At 35.7% G+C, this 22120-nt stretch overlaps 2 protein-coding genes, 1 non-coding gene and 1 pseudogene across 3 annotated transcripts; 2 read left to right on the forward strand and 2 right to left on the reverse strand.

Annotated features, from left to right (window-relative positions):
• Positions 1 to 651: 651 nt before the first annotated feature.
• Positions 652 to 11948, forward strand: LOC107759707 (LL-diaminopimelate aminotransferase, chloroplastic-like; annotated as a pseudogene).
• Positions 11949 to 14122: 2174 nt separating this feature from the next.
• Positions 14123 to 14194, reverse strand: TRNAT-UGU (transfer RNA threonine (anticodon UGU)). Its single transcript has one exon. It is a non-coding gene; the product is annotated as a tRNA-Thr (tRNA).
• Positions 14195 to 14701: 507 nt separating this feature from the next.
• Positions 14702 to 15963, forward strand: LOC107796760 (tetrapyrrole-binding protein, chloroplastic-like). The gene has a single exon (XM_075219373.1). It carries the CDS (start codon positions 14922 to 14924, stop codon positions 15711 to 15713), a length of 792 nt encoding a protein of 263 aa, XP_075075474.1. The 5' UTR covers positions 14702 to 14921; the 3' UTR covers positions 15714 to 15963.
• Positions 15964 to 21133: 5170 nt separating this feature from the next.
• LOC107796761 (large ribosomal subunit protein eL27) lies at positions 21134 to 21835 on the reverse strand. The gene has a single exon (XM_016619573.2). It carries the CDS (start codon positions 21760 to 21762, stop codon positions 21355 to 21357), a length of 408 nt encoding a protein of 135 aa, XP_016475059.1. The 5' UTR covers positions 21763 to 21835; the 3' UTR covers positions 21134 to 21354.
• Positions 21836 to 22120: the final 285 nt, after the last annotated feature.

Here is a 22120-nt window from a genome sequence, read left to right on the forward strand (position 1 = left end):
TTGTCAATAAAAATTTCAAAAAATTATAAAAGTGCCTAATTGTAAGAGTACACTCCCTGATGTTACCTTTATCTTGATGCTTTATTGAAATCAGACTTGTCTGCCTCGCAAATTTTTATAATTATTTTGTGCTAATTTTAATTTAAGAATATAATATAGCTAAATATGAGATATATGGCATTACATGAGTGTAACAAATTAAATAACCTTGGGATATATTAAGTTACAAGTTGATGAGTGAAGGACCTAACCTACATGTAAATAAAAGAAAAGGTTCTAGTAAATGAGGCCAGGGAATGAAGCTAAAATCTGAGGCGTATGTTCAGATTAAGCTTGATTGCAATATGTAATATTTGTTGAGAAATGAAAATATTAATTACCAAAGAAAAAAGGAAAAGGTTCACTAGCAAACGGAAAGGGATTGAGGTCAAGAAAAGTTACGTGGCAGTTGGTGGTTATAAGGATTTAACTATGGATCCTTGGAATTTAATAACAAACAAGCGGACAAGAGAATTAAATAACTCATTAAATATCTGTAAATGGGTCTCGTGGCTTAAGGGAAGGGTTGTGAGTAGGCGGGTAATTTGTTCCGATTGTTTAGACAATTTATGTAATTATTTTAAAAATGGGTAGAAACGGGTAATATAAATGGCCACCGTAGGCATCTTGTGTAGTTTCCTCTATAATAAACAAACGGAGTAAGGACACTCCTGCAAATAGGGTTTCTTAAAGCAGTTTTTTGGTTTTTGAGGGGATGAGATAACGTGATTTGTTCTAACAGGAAACAATGGCAGCTATTCAGCAAAGTCTTTCCACTTCAATCTCTTCATCAACTTCTACTTTCTTGGGTCAGCACAAACTCCGTCTCAGGTACCAAATTTCATCTCCTACGTTTTGTTTGATTTCCTAACTCAGTTCCAATTCTATTTTTTTAGTGGTATAGTTTCAATTCATAGTATTTTTTATTTGAATGTTATCAACTGCGTTAGTTATCGACATTGCTTGTCTCTTTAGCTGGTAAAAATTCAATCTTTAAGAATTAGATGAAGCAGGAGAGAATAAAGGTCCACTATACCTTCAAGCATTCTGACTCGCTTCAGCTTCAGTTATTCATTTTTTTTTTAGTTTTTTTATTTCATGATAGAAAATAAGGTTTTGTTACCGATTTTTATGTCTGACCCTTGTTTTCTTCCTCCAAAGACCTGGGGGTTGTATCTTTCTTTTATTGGTTTCCTACCTAGAGTGGGGTACCAACATTGGGGCCGCGCCGCCTTAGGCCATTAAAGGGGAATGAGCTCATACCAAGATGTTTTTCACTCACAGGGCTCTCGTTAAGGTGAAGGGATCCTATCTATTCCATCACAACCTTTGGTGGTGCGGTTTAAATATCTAATTCTACTGATTCTTGAATTTGACTCTTTATTTTTCTATAATTTGATGATAGAGCGTTTTGTTTTGCTTTTTGTTAGTGTTTTCATTTTGACTTACACGAAGGGGAGGACTCTCTTTTTCCTTTATTGAACAAAATATCCCCCATTTATAGCATTTACAGGCTGGGATGAGTTTAGTAGTGAGTGAACTGACTGAGAATCTCATCTGCATTGGTTTATTCATGACTAAATGCATTGATGAGAATGCAGTAAAAAACAATTGTTGCTTCCATTAATACTTTGGTAATCCTGAGTGTTTTCATTCCTGGTGTATGCAATGTTTGCTAATGTAAAAGTGTGCATTAATTGTTGCAGGAGCCAGAATGTGTCGCTGCCAGGCAAAACCGGTGGTATTGTCAGATGTGTTGAAACACCCTCTACGGAGACTTGTAAGCCTTTATGTTAATGTTGTTTCCTAGTGCAAATTGTTTCACATTTTGTGGTGTTCTTCTGTTTTTCTCTTGGGGGTCAAAGGTGTTCTTCTGTTGAATTGCCAAGATGTATTAATGCAAATAGTAGACTGCGAGCCAGTGCAATATGGATCAATTAGAGCTTTTGAATCGGTATTTGAGAACTTTAAACTAATCAATGTTTGCAATTGCATATGTATTGCTTTTAACTCGCTGAGAAGCAAAGTGAAGAGTCAAAACAGTTGCTACGTGCACGTTTTTGAAATAATTGTAAAAAAATTGTCTTTTGACGATGATAAAGAGTAAACACCTGTCCATCTTAGTCTCACCTGTATTTGTCCATTTAAATAGATATGCAATTTCTTGAGATTTGACTGCACTAACAAAATTCTTGTGTTGCTTGAAGCTTACAAGACAAAGGTCTCTCGCAATGAGAACTTAACTAAACTGCAAGCTGGTTATCTTTTTCCTGAGGTCTGTATTTCAGATGGTACTTTTCTATTGAGTTGATTGTCGTTATCTGTTTACTTAAGTTACTTTGCAATTGAAGATGCTTCTTATATTGAATTAGCTGTACGAGATTAGAGAAGAAGTTGGACACATTGCTTGGAATAAATTGGAGGCATTGCTTTTGTGCTCATGCAAATAAAAGATTAATTTAGATGATATGGCAGTAATGTGGAATTATGATGAGACAACGAGCAGATTTAGTTCCCCGAAGCAAAATTATTTGCTTTTTAAGCTGGATGTAGGTTGGCTGATTTTATACCGCCATTACCCCTCTATGCTTCTATCTTGAAATAGGGGAAAGAAGACACTTTATAGTAATAAACTAAAATACTTTAATTCTTATTTTGTAGACATTCTCTCCTACTTAATTGGAGTTAAGTTCTAAACAATCTGTCTTTGGTGAAGTTAGATCGCAAGAAGAAGATCTGCACACATGTTGAAACACCCTGATGCTCAAATTATAAGCCTTGGAATTGGTGACACTACTGAGCCCATTCCTGAATTCATAAGTTCTGCCATGGCACAGGTAATGCTGATAGCCTTGTTTGTGAATTTTGTAAAGACAGGATACAGTTTCTGATGTTCAGGGGTCATTTGACATCTCTATCACGCTTTAGTGTTTTGTTATCAGTGAAAACTTCGAGTTTTGCTGTATTTCGTATCCTGGTCTGTTTGACCGATGATCGGATTACTGGCAAAAAACCATTTATCTGGTAACATTTGGTTTTATAATGAACATGTTTCTAGATATTTGTGTTGATAGAATTCAGCATGCCTACATGGACTGCCATTTAACTTCACGAGTAGTTTCTATTTTTAATCTATTCTGCTTATTGAACTCTAAGTCGATAACCAACTTCCTGTTCTTGATTTTGTTTTCCTTACTCTACTCATTGGCAGAGAGCACATGACTTGTCAACATTAAAGGGTTACAGTGGTTATGGTGCTGAGCAAGGAGAAAAAGTAAGTAGCGGATTTCATCCCCCTTCCCCCCTCCATATTTCTGTAATATGATATTAGTTCTATTGTTTATAGTCCATTTCTTGATTCTCTTCCTTTTTCTGCGACAAGAATAAATGATGCTTTGCATGCGCGCTTATAGTTTGCCTTTCCTCTATTTATGCCTATTTCTTTGTTCATTTTGTATCTTCTTTCCTCAAATGCATTACTATCTTCTTTGTCCAGTGGTCCACGCGCTAGAAGTTAAAAACTTCCTCTTTTGTCATAATGTCTAAAAGGCGTGAACAGCTGGAATTTCTGAAGCATCTAAATTCATTTCCGTATATTATATCAACAATAATCTATTACCACTTTGTAATTAGCATTTATTGGACACTTTCTTGGTTTGGCTACCAAGGTAAAAAAAAAAAAAACGAGAGTGAAATGACACGTTTCATGTTTGGCTATTTTCAAGTGGTTATCTTGGAGCCTTGCTTTAAGATAGACATAAAAGAAAATTACTCTATGTTCTCCGTATTTTTCGTTCGTAGCATTTAATTCGCGATTTAAGTGTAAGTCAGCTGTCAGAATAACTCTAAGAATGATGTTGATCTTTTTCCGCATGAGCAGCAACTTAGAGCCTCCATTGCTTCTACCTTTTATGCAAATGTTGGAATAGAGGAAGATGAGATCTTTGTCTCTGATGGTGCCAAAAGTGATATATCTCGGCTTCAGGTTTGGTTTTCTCTGTATTAAGTGGTCTTTTATTATAGCCGCTGTCTTTAAGTCTTTCACTAACAGTTTTTTGTATTTCTTGACTGTATCTTAGGTTCTCTTTGGGTCTAATGTGACGATGGCCGTGCAAGACCCATCATATCCGGTAAAATTTTCAGGCTTTTTTTGACAAAAATGAAAAATGCCCATCCAGGTTACCTGCATATTGTTGATTTGCTGTGTCTATTTTGTTCAATGATTTTTCATATCATTGTGAGATTTAAGTGAAGTGGTACTTGTTTATAACATAGCACGGACTTTTATACTCTTGTAAAGGCTATTGATACATCTTTTATTATTATTATTATTATTATTATTATTATTATTAACATTAAAGAATCTAATTGCAAATTTTCCTGTTATTTGTTAGGCTCGTTATAGTCTGTAGGAGTACCTCTTGCTTTCTTTACCACTCCTTGGAGAGAGGCTCTCATATCTGATGATGTGTGTAAGATTCTGATGTAAGCCTTGATTGTTGTTTCTACTGTAGGCTTATGTGGATTCCAGTGTTATTATGGGCCAAACTGGTCAGTTTCAAAAGGATGTGGTACGGGAATATTGCATACATGAGATGTACTCCAGAAAATGGGTTCTTTCCTGATTTATCCAGTATTCCTCGGACAGATATTATATTTTTCTGTTCGCCTAATAATCCAACTGGTGCTGCGGCATCAAGGGAGCAGCTTGTTGCAGAAGCCAAATGTATATAGTGTGAATAAGTCACAACTAGTATACCAAAAATTATGACAGTCACCAAATAATAAATAAGACAATAAAACAACAATAAAGGGAACACCAGAATTTACGAGGTTCGGCTAATTTTGCCTACTCCTCGGACACAACTAATATTTTATTCCACTCCAAAAATACAAGTGAAATAATACTAAAGAGAGAAGATACAAATGCCTTAAACAGATGAGAAGACAAATGAGAGGTGTGTTTAAATCCTAAACATTAGGCCTTCTTTTATAGGGGAAAATCCCCCCAAAATTCAAGAGCCCACCGATGTGGGACAAATTTGCCAAACTTCAACAAATCTCCACCTTGGCAAAATTCACATCTTCAATTTTCTCTCAATAACAAATTTTGATTGTGTCTTCATCTTTAATCTTCAGTTTTCAACAATGTTGATCAAATCCAAACAATGTTGAAACTTGACCGCAGTCACCACCTTTGTCAGCATATCAGCAGGATTCTCTGTAGTATGAATTTTCTTCACCGTGACTCCACCTTCTTCTATGATTTATCGTACGAAATGATACCGAACATCAATGTGCTTCGTCCTTGCATGATACACTTGGTTCTTCGCTAATTGAATAGCACTTTGACTATCACAAAAAATTGTGATACCTTTTTGTTCAACACCAAGCTCCTTTAGCAATCCTTGAAGCCAAATTGCCTCTTTCACAGCCTCTGTAATAGCCATGTATTCTGCCTCTGTTGTAGACAAAGCAACTGTTGACTGCAAAGTAGACTTCCAACTAACTGGTGCCTTTGCAAAAGTAAACACATAACTAGTAGTTGATCTTCGTTTGTCCAGATCACCCGCAAAATCTGAGTCACAATATCCAACTACAGACTGATTGTCTTCCTGCTCAAAAACTAACCCGACATCTACAGTATTATGAATATACCGTAGAATCCACTTCACAGCTTGCCAATGCTCCTTCCCTGGATTGTGCATATATCTGCTAATAACTCCAACATCTTGTGAAATGTCAGGCCTTGTGCAAACCATTGCATACATCAAGCTACCAACAACATTTGCGTATGGTACCTTTGACATATACTCTCGTTCAGCTTCATCCATTGGCGACATAGTAGTACTTAGCTTAAAATGGGGAGCAAGTGGAGTACTAACTGGCTTAGTCTTGTCATCTATGCCAAAACGTTGTAGTACTCTCTTCAAATATTCTTTCTGAGATAAACATAGTTTCTTTGAACGTCTATCTCTAATTATCTCCATGCCAAGAATTTTCTTTGCCTCACCCAGATCCTTCATCTCGAACTCCTTTTTCAGTTGAATCTTCAACTTATCAATTTCTTCCAAATTCTTGGAAGCTATCAACATATCATCTTTAAGCTTGTGCAAATACACACAATGATCGTATTTGCTTCTCTTGTACCCTTGCCGCAACATAAACTCGTCAAATCGCTTGTACCATTGTCTAGAAGATTGTTTCAATCCGTACAATGATTTTTCAAGTTTGCACACCATATTTTCTTTTCCAGCAACTTTGAATCCTTCTGGCTGAGTCATGTAGATTTCCTCCTCCAAGTTTTCATGTAAAAACGCAGTTTTTACATCCATCTGAACTAGTTCCAAATCCAATTGTGCTACCAAAGCCAACATAATTCTAATGGAGGAATGTTTTACAACTGGAGAAAACACTTCATTGTAATCAATTCCCTCCTTTTGAGCATATCCTTTGGCCACCAATCTTGCTTTGTAGCGAACATCTACTTGGTTAGGAAATCCTTCCTTCTTTGCAAATACCCATTTGCACCCAATTGCTTTCTTTCCCTTCGGGAGATTGGCCAATCTCCATGTATGATTATGATGAAGGGACTGTATTTCATCATTCATGGCAATCCTCCACTTATCTTCTTCTGAACTTTGGACAACATCTTTATAAGTGGACTACAATTGAGGTTGCACAAGCAACCGTCTCTATGAGACGAACAAGTTTCGTTATTGTTCTTTTTGGCCTGCTGGTTGCTATTGATTCAAGTTGTTGTTGAGGTTCCTGAGTTGGAATCTCCTCTACTAGCTCTCCTTCCAGAGGGTAATCTTCATTTGTTTCCTCCTCTGCTTCTTGTGTAGGAAAAATAAATTTTCCCTCAAACTCCACCTGCTTAGAAGCACCTTTATTTTGTTTGGTATCTTCTGTTACCTTATTTACCATAGATTCATCAAAGGTAACATCCCTGCTGAATATTACTTTCTTTGTCATAGGACACCATAAGTGATATCCTTTGACTCCAGAAGTAATTCCCATAAAAATAGCCTTCTTTGCCCTTGGATCTAATTTTGACTCCGTCACATGATAATATACAGTTGAGCCAAACACGTGCAAAGAGTTATAATCTACAGCAGGTTTTCCATACCATTTTTCAAATGGTGTCTTGCCATCAATAGCAGTAGATGGTAAGCGATTAATGAGGTGGCATGCATATGTAATTGCCTCAGCCCAAAATTCTTTGCCCAAGCCAGCATTGGACAACATACACCGTACCTTCTCCAGCAAGGTCCGGTTCATATGTTCTGCCACTCCATTCTGTTGTGGTGTATGTCTAACAGTGAAGTGTCGGACGATGCCATCATTTTCACAGACCTTATTGAAATGATCATTTTTGTATTCACCTCCATTGTCTGTGCGAATACACTTGATCCTCTTGCCTGTTTGATTCTCCACCATCGTCTTCCATTTGAGAAAAATTCCCAACACTTCATCTTTGCTCTTCATTGTATACACCCATACTCTTCGGGAAAAATCATCAACAAAGGTTACAAAATAGTGTTTCCCACCCAATGAAGGTGTTTTGGAAGGACCCCAAACATCAGAGTGTACATAATCCAAAATGCCTTTACTATTATGGATCGCTGTACCAAATTTAACCCTTGTCTGTTTCCCTTTGACACAATGCTCACAAAACTCCAAGTTGCAAGTCTTTACTCCTTTTAACAATCCTTGATCTGATAGAGTTTTCAAGGATTTTCCTCCAGCATGTCCCAAGCGCATGTGCCATAGCTTGGTTGCTTCTGCCTCTTTGTCGTCACTGGATGTCACTGTCGCTGTCCCAATAACTGTACTGCCACGATAGCGGTACATATTATTATTCTTCCGATTAGCCTTCATTACCACTAGTGCACCGGAGCATACTCTCATCACTCCATTTTCTGCAATGATTTTGAACCCTTTTGATTCCAGGGCTCCCACAGAGATGAGATTCTTCTTCAAATCCGGTACATATCGAACATCTGTTAATGTTCTGATCATTCCATCATGGTTCCTTAATCGTATTGAACCAATGCCATATGAGGTAAGAGGGCTGTTATCCGCTGTGTGGATGACTCCATATTCTCCTTCTTGAAATTCCACAAACCAGTCCCTGTTGGGACACATATGATGGCTACAAGCCGAGTCCATCAACCATATGTCTGATGATGTTGATGACTCTGTTGTACTAATGAGAAGTCTGAATCATCACAATCAGCTACATTTGAATCCATAATGGTCTTTCCATTGTTATGTTTGGCCTTATTCTTCAACTTCGGACAGTCTTTCTTCCAGTGCCCTTTTTCTCGACAAAAGGCACATTCATCTTTGCTGGGTCTGGATCTTGACTTGGATCTTCCATTCTTTGTCCTCGTTTGATTTTGAGGACGACCCCTCACAAATAGTGCTTCTCCTTCTCCGCCCTTCTGTTTTTCTCGCTTTCTTTGTTCATAGCTGTACAAAGCCGAACAAACTTCTCTAAGAGAAACTTCGTCATTTCCATGGAGTAGAGTAGTTTCAAGGTGCTCGTACTCATCAGGAAGTGACGCCAACAACATCAAGGCCAAGTCACCATCATCATAAGTTGTATCCATATTTTGCAAATCTGTGACCAACTTATTGAAACTGGTGATATGTTCATTCATCGTGGTACCAGGAACATAGGTGAAGTGAAACAGTCTCTTCTTCATGTACAATTTATTTTGACTGTTTTTCTTCAAAAATTTATCCTCCAGTGCTTTCCATAATTTACTTGCAGAAGTTTCCTTTGTGTATGGATATTTCTGCTCTCTAGCAAGGTAGGATCGAATGGTACCGCAAGCAACACGGTTGAGAATCTTCCAATCTTCTTCTCCAATAACATCTGGTTTCTTTTCTTCAATGGCCAGATCTAGCCCTTGTTGAAAAAGGACATCTAGAAGGGCCTTGCCACATCCCAAAATGTCCGGACCCGTCAAAAATTTCTACCGCAAATTTCGCATTTGACACAATTCTTGTCATAAGCGAAGATGCCAATGATGACGTATTGTTGACACTTGATGTAGATTCTTCTTGTTTATTCTCCCATATTTGACACAAATATTATTTAATAGCTGACGACACAAATCAAGATTATTTCCTTTCTGGTGTGGAAGATCAGACTAAGCTGCAACCACAGAGTATACTAAGACAGAATCTTGACACAGTTACCAAGATAAATCTTTTCTGACGTGGAAGATCAGCCTATGCTGCAACCACAGAGCATACTAAGACAGTACCTTGGCTCTGATACCAATTGTTGCAGAAGCCAAATGTATATAGTGTGAATAAGTCACAACTACTATACCAAAAATTATGACAGCCACCAAATAATAAATAAGACAATAAAACAACAATAAAGGGAACACCAGAATTTACGAGGTTCGGCTAATTTTGCCTACTCCTCGGACACAACCAATATTTTATTCCACTCCAAAAATACAAGTGAAATAATACTAAAGAGAGAAGATACAAATGCCTTAAACAGATGAGAAGGCAAATGAGAGGTGTGTTTAAATCCTAAACATTAGGCCTTCTTTTATAGGGGGAAAATCCCCCCAAAATTCAAGAGCCCACCGATGTGGGACAAATTTGCCAAACTTCAACACAGCTAACTAAATTGGTGCAATTTGCTAAAAACAATGGCTCAATCCTTGTTTATGATTCTGCATATGCAATGTATATATGTGACGACAGTCCAAAGTCCATCTTTGAGATTCCTGGAGCCAAAGAGGTAAGTCAGGATCATTTTATTTGGTCAACATTAAGCTTTATGTTGTTTTCTTGTGAAAGCTTCTGCTATCGTTTGTTCAGACCCTGTAGCATGTAATGCTGTAGATGACTAAAACTCATAATGTCTGCATATCACTTCGTTCTGTTGTTCTTTTTAATCCCAGAACAATCGTCAGCTAGTTAGGGTCAGCATATGCATTCTCACTATTGATTTCGCTCCATTTGGACCTATTTCATTCTAGTATTCAGTATTTTCATATTGATTAGTTGTATCAATCTTTTGCATTATGGTGGCTAAACTTGCGATACCTATACCCCTACTAATCCTAAAATTCGTATTCTCTAGAGTGCTCTCCATAGTTCAAACTTTCTGTTAACAACACCCTCACTAATTTCTCAATTAACTCAATATCATTTGCAAATAACATACTAGGAGATCCAAAATAGTGTTAGGGCTATACGCTTCTAGTCCTTGCATGTCTATTTTCCTCTTTAGTGAACTGATTAAAAATGGAACACAATTTGAAAATTCTCCATCTTGGCTTGCTTCAGAAAGGATAGAAAAGATAGTGATAAATTAGAATGCCATAGCAAATAGCCAAGACCTCATCCTGCATACTATTGGTTAGCTCATCCATAATGCGGATAAGCAAGTACAGGCTCAATTCAGATCTTCATGGTTATGGAAAACTCTTTTGTATCTCCTACCACTATTCTCACACTTGTGGGGCTTTTTCGTACATATCCTCCATGACATTTTTTGTATTTTATATAGATTTCTTTTCTTCTCCTACATTCTCTTTCTAATTTTTACTGTGGAAAAAATGACATGAGCAGACTGTTCAATTGAGACTTTTAGCTGGTTTATTATATCATCCATGCAATTTGTTGGGACCTTTCCTTCTAATTCATCTTCTTGTCCTTCTCCTTCGTTTATCTTTTGCCGTAGTTGAACCTCATCAAACTAGTTTGTGAGTGATCTTCCAAGTCATCTTCTTCCCCTGTTCTTCAATGGCACTCTGTAGTAAGGTTATCTCAAGTCTATTCAATAAGTGCTTTTTATCCCCTGGTTAATTGCAGGGACTTTCTTCTGATCCTTCTTGCTTCCTCACATGTCTTTTTCTAGAAGTTACAGAGCTTCTTATAGAGTTGTCATATTTTCAGTTGACTTTTTTGTGCTGCATTTTCTCCTTACGTCTGGTGTACAGTGTTTATTGCATGATTCTCTACATTAATAAGTGGATTGTTTCTAAGCGATGCAAGAAGCATGATGTACTGGACTTGCAGGTTGCCATTGAGGTTTCATCGTTTTCGAAGTATGCTGGTTTCACTGGAGTTCGTTTAGGTTGGACTGCAATTCCCAAAGCACTCCTATATTCTGATGGATTTCCTGTAGCAAAAGACTTCAATCGCATTGTTTGTACTAGCTTCAATGGTGCATCCAATATCGCTCAAGCTGGCGGTCTGGCTTGCCTTTCACCTGATGGTTTCAAGGTCAGTTTCATCATTTGCTCGTCTCCCTATTCGCGTAATCATAATAACATTATTTACTAGGCTCAAGGTCTCTACTTGAACATGTTGACTTTGCGTCACAGGCCATGAAGGATGTGGTTAGTTTCTATAAAGAAAACACAGAGATCATAATGGAGACATTTAAGTCACTAGGTTACAAGGTGTATGGAGGTAAAAATGCACCCTACGTGTGGGTTCACTTCCCTGGACGAAGCTCATGGGAGGTTTTCAGCGAGATACTTGAGAAGACTCATGTCGTTACCACACCAGGCAGTGGTTTTGGACCTGGTGGTGAAGGTTTTGTCAGAGTAAGTGCATTTGGGCACAGGGAGAACGTCGTAGAAGCTTGCAGAAGATTCAAGGAATTGTACAAGTGAAGTAACTCGTATGCCTGGATGTCCATGTGAAAACATGCAGGTAAATGGGAAACACTTTTGGCCTTGAGAGGCTTCATTCAGATGCTGTATCTTGAATGCTCAAACATTTTGATCATGTATGGAATTTGTTGCTTTGGAAGAATAAGCTTATTCTGTGATTGCCAGTGATTGGTTCCTCTTTGTTATCTCTTGTCAAGATTAGATTCATATACACATAATGGACACGGATGATGAATTTAAAGGGAAGGAATAGTTGAAACAAAATAACAGGTTTTCACGTGTTGAAAGTGATAATGTTTGAGCAAACATCATGCTTCCGGAGCAAAGTACGAACGTTAAGGTACAAACCACCAATAGCATGAATTGCCAGCTTTTAATATTAGATTTCTGAATGCCTTAAAATTTCAACTATTCTGTCATTTTCTTAAAATTTCTGTTGAAAGAAAGGGAAAAACAACATTCTTTCCATTTTACTGTTAGCCCAATATCAGTATCCTGTCTAGATTACCCATAGCTTTCAAACATGTAACTCTTTTTCCCGACGTTAATTGTATTAGCGCGACAAATGAGTTTGAATATCACTATTTTGAACCCATTTAACTGAACTAAATCATCAAATAAGGGAAGGTTGAAAATAATAGTGAGAATAAAACAGAATTAGTAATCAAAGCTTTTGTTTAGGAAAAGCAAATAAATAGAAGTAGGTGTAGAAAAAGAAAGATGTAAGAAGTCATTTTATGTTAAGGACGCCAAAATAAATGGGGTTTTGACACAGTTACCCACAAAAACAAAACTATTTATCCTTGTCTACCCATTTATTTTCCTACCCATAAACTAATTACATTTCCTACCCATAGTAGGTTTTGTGGGGAATTTTTTCTTTATTCTCCAATTCTTTTTTATTTCTATGCTTCTTTTCTTTTCTTTTTTCTCGTTTTCTTCTTTATTTTTTTATTTTTTCCTTTTCTAATTTCATTTAACTTCTTTTTTTATATTCTTTTTCTCTTCATAATCTAGTTTCATTTATTGTTTTCACTGTTTTTTATTATTCTTTTTTTTATATTATTACTAAAGAAACAATCAAATTGTGTACTAATTAAATTAAATGTAGCTACTACAACCAAAAAAATATTAACTAACATATGATACCGGTATAGTATATAGCTATACCAATAGGGTATACAATTTGTATGCAAAGAGTTAAAAAAAAATTAATTCAATTATTAAATTGAAATAATATCAGTTATCAATAAAAATTTCAAAAAATTCTAAAAGGATCTAATTGTAAGAGTATATCGTTACATTATATAGCATACTATAATTTTTTTTTTTTTTTGCATTTTCAGTTTGCCCCTCAGGCTGGGTAAAAACTTAAAGCAAATTAAAAGGGAAAAGACAAGTGAGTTTACGGGTAATAAGTATACTATTATAGTATATTGTATACTATTACAACATATTGTTACAATATCTTGCATATTATTACAATATACCATAACAATATATTGTATACTATAATAATATATTGTTGCAGTATAATTATATACTCCTATAGTATATTAGTAAACTGTAGCGGTATACTCTTAGGTAGCTGTATTCTTCTTTGATTATTACAATATACCGTTGCAGTATATAGTATACTGTTTCAGTATAGCTATATACTCCTACAGCATATTGTATACCGTGGCGGTATACTGTATCTGTGTTCTTCTTCAATTTTTTTTTTAAGATTTCGATCTCAATCACCTCAAATCAGCTCCAAATGATATCAAATTTCAGTATGAACTTCTAGAAGGTATTATAAGCAATATTTAACAACACTCACTTTGAATCAAACAAGAAATCTTCAAAAATAAAATTGAGCTTCAAGCCCAACAATGGTGGATATTCAAATACACATAAAATTTAGATCTGGAAAGTTTATTCGAAGATACTATAAGCAATATTTTATAGCAGCACATCAAATCAAATAATAAATCTTCAAAATAATAGCACCACTTCAACAAAGCAATCATGAAAGAAGAGGTGAATGGTGGCAGGGCCAGAGGCAGGGGCATCTTTGAACATCTGAGAGATTACTGAGCCAACGAAAATTTCAACTTTAGGACAAATCTTGGCATAATAGTTACCGGTGAGTTGTCGAGGCTGTCGTCGGAGGGTATTGATGGATGGGGAGTTGAGCAAAGAATTGGAGGAAGGTAAAGTGAGGAAGAAGAAGAAGAGGAACATAATAAAGGCGGGTAAATAGGTTGGGGCGTATGGGTAGGAGTAGTAAATAGTTTGGACTTGGACATTAAAGAGTAAATAGTTTGGAATTAATGGGTATAAAGTGAGATTTTTTCAAAATAAATATAAACTATAATAATGTAAGAAGCCATTTTATGTTAATGACAACAAAATAAACATAAAATAAAAATATATATTGCCCCCACGCAGGATCGAACTACGGACCTTCAGTTTACAAGACTGACGCTCTACCACTGAGCTACAGGGGCTTTGCGTCTGAACCTGCAAATTTAAATAATACAAACAAAACTAAATCCTCTTTTTTTTTTTTTTTATTAAAGTATACAAACTGCAAAAAAAATTGACAAACTTCTTACTTGTCTAATTGAACCCTTCTTCCTGAAAAGTGAAAACCATGCTCTAAAACGACATTTCTTGTTATTTTATTAAACTTTAAAAATTATGAGAGTTACTTAAATTAGTGGTAGACCACCATAAAATTCGACTTATTCCTAATCATAATTTATAAGAAAACTCGGAGGAGCAGCTACTTCAAATTAGTGGTCCCACTTAATTGAACGAATGGTGGTCTATCAAATTCCTTCCTTGGCAACAACCACCATAAACTACAATGAATATATTTAGAAAAAACTTTGATGATGCCACAAAAGTAGAATTGAAAGAGAAACAAAGGGGTCAAAGTTTTAATAAATAAATTTGGATTTTTTTGGCCATAGAGATAGAAGATAGTGATAGAGAGTATCCAAACTCACCCATATCTAGCCAATCTCATTCAAGCACTATATTTCCTTTGATGACTTCTTTCTTTCACTCTCACTCATTTCTTATCTCATCCCCCCTCTCTTTCCCCCCTACCCTATCCCCTTCACCCCCTCTCTCCATATTCTTATATCTTAACTAAAATGTACCACATTTTTTTTCAAGAATTCACTTCTTCCTTGAAAGTTGAAACTATCTCAATTCACTCTCAAGAAAATGGCAACTAATTCTTTCAAGTCCATTCATCACCACCATACATTAAGGAGAAGGCATTCTATTGATTGCCCTTTTTCTTCCTCTTCCTTTTTCCTCAAACCAATTACCAAAAACCCCTCTTCAACTTCATTTTCCAATCACAATCTCATCACTTTTTCACTTTCCTCCACCACCCCAACCACCCCCACCACCACCCCCACTACCCCCACCACCCCATTTGACGTTCTTGAACAACACTTATCAGCTCAAGACTTCAGACAAGCTGACGAGGAAACTCGGCGTCTACTCATAGTTTTAGCCGGAGAAGCAGTAGTCAAACGAGGCTATGTTTTCTTCTCTGAAGTTCAGTTCATTCAAGAATCTGACCTCAAAGAAATTGATTCCCTTTGGAGAAAATACAGTGACAACAAATTTGGATACAGTGTTCAGAAAAAAATATGGAACAAAGTGAACAGAGATTTCACTAGTTTTTTTATTAAAGTTGGTTGGATGAAGAAACTAGAAAGCAGTGAAGTAGACCAGTATAATTACAGGGCATTTCCAAATGAATTTATTTGGGAATTAAATGAGGAAACCCCAGAAGGACATTTGCCACTAACAAATGCACTAAGAGGAACTCAACTATTGAGTAGCATTTTTACTCATCCTGCTTTTGTTGAAGAAGGAGAAGAAGAGAAAGAAGAGGAAAAACAAGGAAGTATTTCTGGGGAAGATAAAGGAAGTGTAAAGAAAGGAGGATTATTGGGTGGTTTGAGGAGTAAATTATTTGGTAAACCAGATTACAGCTTTTGAATTTGAAATGTGATTTGACTCTATTTGTAAAAGTGATTACTATTAATCAGTACACAAAAAAGTAGTAACATTATGTGATAAAAAATGAATGAACTAGAGCCTTTTTCTTTAATGTGTTCTTATGAAAAATGCATAAGTTGGAGGTTCTTCTTCTAGTTTTTCATTTTCTATTTTTGGGGTTTAATGTGTTTGTATTACATGGTTCATTGACAGTGCTGATTGACTGAATATTCTTCATTGCCTTCTCATCTAATTTTGGCATTGTTATTTGTTACGGTTCCTTCGAACCCTTGAAACCCATAAAGTTATTTTTTTGTGACCTATAAGTCACGAGTTTGAACTGTGAAAGCAGCTATTAATACTTGTATTACACCCTTTGAAATGTGACCTTTCTCTACTTTGTGTGATTGCGCAATGTTTTACGCACTTTTGTTTAAAATATAGTAATTCATCTTTGAAATGGAAAAGACCTAACGAAATTGAAAGAATTTTGGCCTGTATGCACTTTTTAAAGATTATTTTTTCTCTGTTATAAGGCATGTAATATTACAACTAACAGCAAGGCTCGTTTAGGTTTTTTTGGTGATTGTTTTATGCAATGATTAAGAATGAAAACGAAAAATTATATAATGAATAGTAATATAAGAATTTTTATGTTTTGAATATAATACAGAGAATATTATGTAAGTATTGCCTATTCTTTCATTGTTAGTATATGCATTTTTATTTCATATTTTATTCTGCATTAAATAAAATATGAATTGCATCATAACATAATTCGGGTGTTATTTAATATGCTAACCGATACTGCATTAATTTTTCGGGAATAATGGTTGTGGAAATGTTTGGTGTGTAAAAATTTTCCGTCAAGATGGGGTGTGTCAAAGGAATTTCGGTATAAGGGGTCGTTTGGTAGGAGATATTAGATAAAATAATGCAAGCATTAGCTTTATGTATTGCTAATACTTTATTTGGTACATTTTTTCAACATGTGTATAATCATACTTGATATTATCCTATGTATAAGTAATGTATAGAAAATCATGGTATTAGTAATACCAAGGCTATTAATACATGCATTAGTATGGTTAAAGACAAAATTGTCCTTAAAGTCCCTTAAGGCTAGAGAATATGGAGGGCATTTTTGTAAACAATTATTTTTCTTACAAATTATGCAATGCATTATAATTTTAATACACCACACCAAACAATAGATAAAAATATTATCTGCATAACTAATGCTTGCATTACTAACACATGCATTACTAATACACCTTATTCCGCACTATTCTTATATACCCTACCAAACGACCCCTAAGTTTGAAAAGGAAAAGGAGGAGGGTTGAAGTATGTATCAAAGTATCAAACCTTTCTTATATAACGATGATTAGCACAAATAGTGGGAAAAAAATTATCTATACATTTTTTCTCTCTGCTGACATATATACTAAGATCACCTATGAATTTCATCCCCATAATTTTCTTTTGGTTTCCTACTCGATGTTCGGTATCTGCATTGGAGTCCGAATATATCCTGATTCGCGTCGTGTAGGGCCCCATTCAGGGGGGAAGTGCTCCCTACCAATAATTTTTCCATACTGAGGACTCGAATTCGAGACCTCTGATTAAGGAAAAAGTAGTTCATCCACTGCACAACACCTTTGGTGGTCATCCCAATAATTCTTGGTTACATGTTTTGGTGCAAAAAAGAAGATATAATTAGTAAAAAGGATTTTTACGAATTTGATGTCAATTTTTTTTAAAGTGAGTTTTACTAATTTAATTTCAAAATTAATTTTCTTAACAAATCTTGTAAACTTAGTCTTAGAGTATTGCATTTTCTAACTTAAGATTGTATATTTTAGTTATTCGTAGTCTGATATACTCTCCCTTGTATAAGTTCTATCGTTAATGAATGGTTTAGGATATTTGGTGAAGCGTTGTTGAAAAGCTTTTTTATTTATGATAAGTGGCAACTAGTATGTATTAAACAAAAATAAGAAATTCTATGATTACTCTGTTTAACAAAAAATAGCTTTGTACTATATGTTGACCCCTTTAGTTGGACAGTTACAGAACACCTATGGCACTACGACAAAGATAATAAATTAATCTGGCGACACTAGAAATTCGCACCCCTCTGTAATTTTCGCTTATTTATTCCATTAACTTGTCTTTTTTAGCTTTGAGGTGTTGGGAATAGTTCTTTGTTTGCTCATTGCTACAAAGATTCAACGACAAGTTTAAGTTAGTTACACTAACTTGTAACTTGTGACTTGTAACTTTATTTTTTTATCGTAACAAATAATTTATACACACAATGCTATAATTAAGTTATACTCCCTCCGGTCCACAATAAGTGATTTTTTGGTTATTTTCACACAAATTAAGAAATCTAACTTTTAACATTAATTAGCAATAAATCTCTTCACATAAACACTCCTAACACATCTCCAATACTATTTACTCCAAAGGCAATGTATGAAAAAAATTAATTAATTCATTCTTGAAACAATGTGCAGGTTGTGATTTTGTGTGCTCAAATTTGCAAGACCGTCGAGATCTAATTGAATTCATATCCTGAGCTTTTCCTTAATTAAAATAGAGTTGCTCTTAGGGTAGAAATGTACTATATAATCTCCGTATAAGTCAATTCCTAATAATATTTGCTTCATCGTGTTATTAGCTATTCATTTCAGCAGTACCAGTGCAGTGCATACCTTTCACCCTGCCTCCGGAGCCCCCTCCTTTAGAAGTTAGTATAGCCTCGACTACAAGATGACCTTAATTATGTGAACGACCCCTCTCTATGTGAACTTGGGTATATAATGGTAGTCTCACTTAATAGTGACCATTAATCTGGGCACCTTTTCAAAATCTTCTAATATAGGCACATTACCACTGAACTTGTGAAAAATTCACCAAAAGATACGTCATATAGATATGTCCTTTGCAGACAATCCCCTCCACTTTACAAATTAGCTCAAGTATTCTTTTATCTCTAGCCCAAACAACGGCTAATCAATTCACTTCAACATCTCACTACCAAGACAAATATGCGGTGAAGCTACTTGTAATTTGGGACTCGCATATCAATATTTTGACATCAGTAATGCTTTGTAATCAGCGGAGAATGAAGTAGATGCATAATACATACACCACTTACCACATTAAAAGTCAAAAATATCAAGAACCAAAGGATTAAACAACAAGCAGGACATAATTCCTTTTCACCACATAGCATTCTTCACTCAGTAGCGAGAAATGGGGATTAAACAATAGTGAGGTTCAGTATTAGGAAACTAGAAGATGCCAATTTCAGCGGATAAGAACCAACATATAGATAGAGCTTTCATACCGTCATTCCATAGACTACATGAAAAAATAAGCCAAAAAAAAAGACCTAGTGACTCCTATATCATTGTATTTTATGAAGGTGGTGTATGAAGGAAAAACCTGACAAATCTACCAAGCAAGTGGCGACGTAATCCACAAGGGCAGAAGCTACATAATCTTGCCCAAGTTTGAGAAGGATTCACTCTGACAGTTCACATATTTTACTAATTTATTTCTCTTCGCAGCTAGGAGCACACTAACACCAATTTCTTAGACAGGCAATAATACCGGATTGGAAAACTAACTCATATATCCACAATTCCATATGCAGACACCATATGACATGGTACATAAAAATAGGAACTAGAAGAGCAACAAATTTGTTCCATCACAACAGTCATCCTAATTAAGTGCAATTCCACCATATACCAAATCATTGACACGCACTATGATGACAAGAACTAATTGGTCACTTTTAGTTGGCACGTTTTGACTTTTTACGCACCTTCAGAAATAATAAATGAAATGCATAATTTATCATGATACCCATATTAATTAATGAATATTTTATTGGATTTGTGAAAATAATTTGAAATGAGTAATAAATATTGTGGGTATAAAAAGAAAAACAAATTGTATTCTCTTGATATGCGTAAAGTAAAAAGTAAAAATGAAAATCTTTTTTTAGTATACATGCCAAGTAAAATTGAACAAAGGGAGTATTTGGTATCCGTTGAGAACAAATCTAACATAGATGGGAATGTAAGGGTTATCAAGGCCCGGTGTCAAGGTGCACCCACTATAGAGGATTAGAAGTGCTTAGAAAATTGTATAAGCTGATGTATACATAAATGGCGATATTCAGAGTTGTAATTACTTAAGACCTATGAATCATACAACAAAACCCAAAGATAGAGTGTGCAAACTTAAGGCCACATAAGGGTGAAGGGGAAGAGTTGGATATATACCCATATACGAGGCAGATCTACAACATATGCTATATTTTCACGAAGAAACTTCACAAAGATTTGTAGGAGAGGAAAATTGATCTGGACAAATTTTCTTGATGTGTCAAAAATTTACTCAGTGAATTCTTGAGAAAAACAATGCATATCAAATATATAACTTCCAATGAAGTGCCCACAAGTGCGAGGGAAACAGTAAGAGATAAAAATAAGAGTTTCCCTCATTCCTGAGTTTAAACACAAGGATCAACTTTAATACCAGTTTATTCCAATTATGGATGAGCTATATACACAACAAGACAGCATCTTAACAAAGGATGAAGGTGGGCCAAAAAAATGGAGTAATGCTACGAGTTTCAAGGGTGAATTGGGTTCAAATTATTGGAAATAGCCTCTCCAACGATGCGGTAAGGCTGTCTACACTATGCCTTCCCAGCAGCTTGCCTGAGCGGGAGCCTGCACTCGGGTCTGACTTTGTACTTAACAAATGACAAAACTAAATGGAAGCAAAGCATCCATACAGATGATACCTAGTAATTGAAAAGTAGGACTTAATTGATGTTACTACACTTATGCTTTGTAATGACAGGACAGAATAGGATCTTGTTGACATTTAGAAAACTTGAAAGACAGATCATTTTGTGTTTGAAGGAAATGGGGCCAAAAGAATGAAATGAATTATGGATTCAAATAGAAATACAGCCAAAGACCAGCTAGTATAGGAGGGACACATGGTAGAAATAACCAAAAATGCATAACCAAACCACTAGCTTAAATTGTGATTACCAATAAGAGGCAGCAGTACTTGTAGAAAAGTATGCTGAATAATTCTTCTAAATTATAAAGCAGCTACCTGCTGAATGCATTAAGCTGCAACCCACTTATAAGCAGGATTAATGCTGACTTTATTTGGGCTAAGCACTACATAATCTAGTGAACGCTTCAGGCCTTAAAATAACAAGCTTCCTAACCAATTTAACCATTTCCAAGAAAACTCACGGAGTAATTCTTAGAACACAAGCAGCACATGTGCACTTACTTAGTATAACAATCCAGAAGCAACCACACATTATAAGAAAACAATCACATACAACATATATACATAAGAGCAATAAAATAGACACAACATGAAACCATCAGCGTAATTAAAAGCAGATCTAGTAATTTTTCATCAACAAAACAGTGCAAAGAAAAAAACAGACTAAATGTAGCTTAATAATAAAAACATTATCCATCCCTCCTTTAACACTACTAATATTACCATATTCATCAAAATTCAGTCAATCTTAATCATATGAGATCAAAATTACCAGCAGTGCAAGGACCAAAACAACCTTCCCTCAGAACCTAAGCTTAGTGAAGAACCAACGATTTTTTCCAGTCTTGAACCGCTCCTCGAGCCTAGCTTTCGCCTCCTTAGCAGCAGTAACCTTCTTGTCACGTGACTGCAGAACATCCACGTTGACAACATCCTTCAGATCCACGTCAAGCGTGTAACGAGTTGGCATGATGTGGTTGTAATTCACGAGCTTGATGAAAGTCTTGACACGTGACTTCTTCGCCTGCTTTTTGGCTGAGTCCTTTCGGATCACCTTCTTAGGGTACTTGGAAATACCTGCAACCAAACAATGGCCGTATGGCCTGTCCCTTGTTCCTTCATCAAATGCCCTAATGATCACTGCCTTACGGCCGGCATATTTGCCTTGAAGAATGATTACAGCTTTGTTTGGCTTCAAAAACTTCACCATCCTCGCCGCCGCGGATTCTCTCTCTCTCTCTATTCAATCTGTCTCGGCTGAATGCAAATGGAGTGTAAAACCCTAGTTTCTGCTTTATAAAGGAAGGGTGGCTTGCCTGAAAGTAAGAAGCCAAAGCCCTAGTTCTGAATGGGTTTCGGCCCAAGTGATTACTGTTGGGCCTTTAGCTTGATGAAATGGACCTTAATCTCAACCAAAAGGCTGCAAGGGGAAAAGTGCACCAGTAGCCACTTTTAAGCAAGCTATTTAGAATATAACCATAATTTATAATGTATTTAAAGATTAAGAAATTCGCCCAAACTTCAGGACTAAGTATCCTGAATTTTTGAGTTGCTAATTTGAAATTCAG

The sequence above is a fragment of the Nicotiana tabacum genome, chromosome 8 (genome assembly GCF_000715075.1).
Source record: "Nicotiana tabacum cultivar K326 chromosome 8, ASM71507v2, whole genome shotgun sequence".
Lineage (NCBI taxonomy): Eukaryota > Viridiplantae > Streptophyta > Magnoliopsida > Solanales > Solanaceae > Nicotiana > Nicotiana tabacum.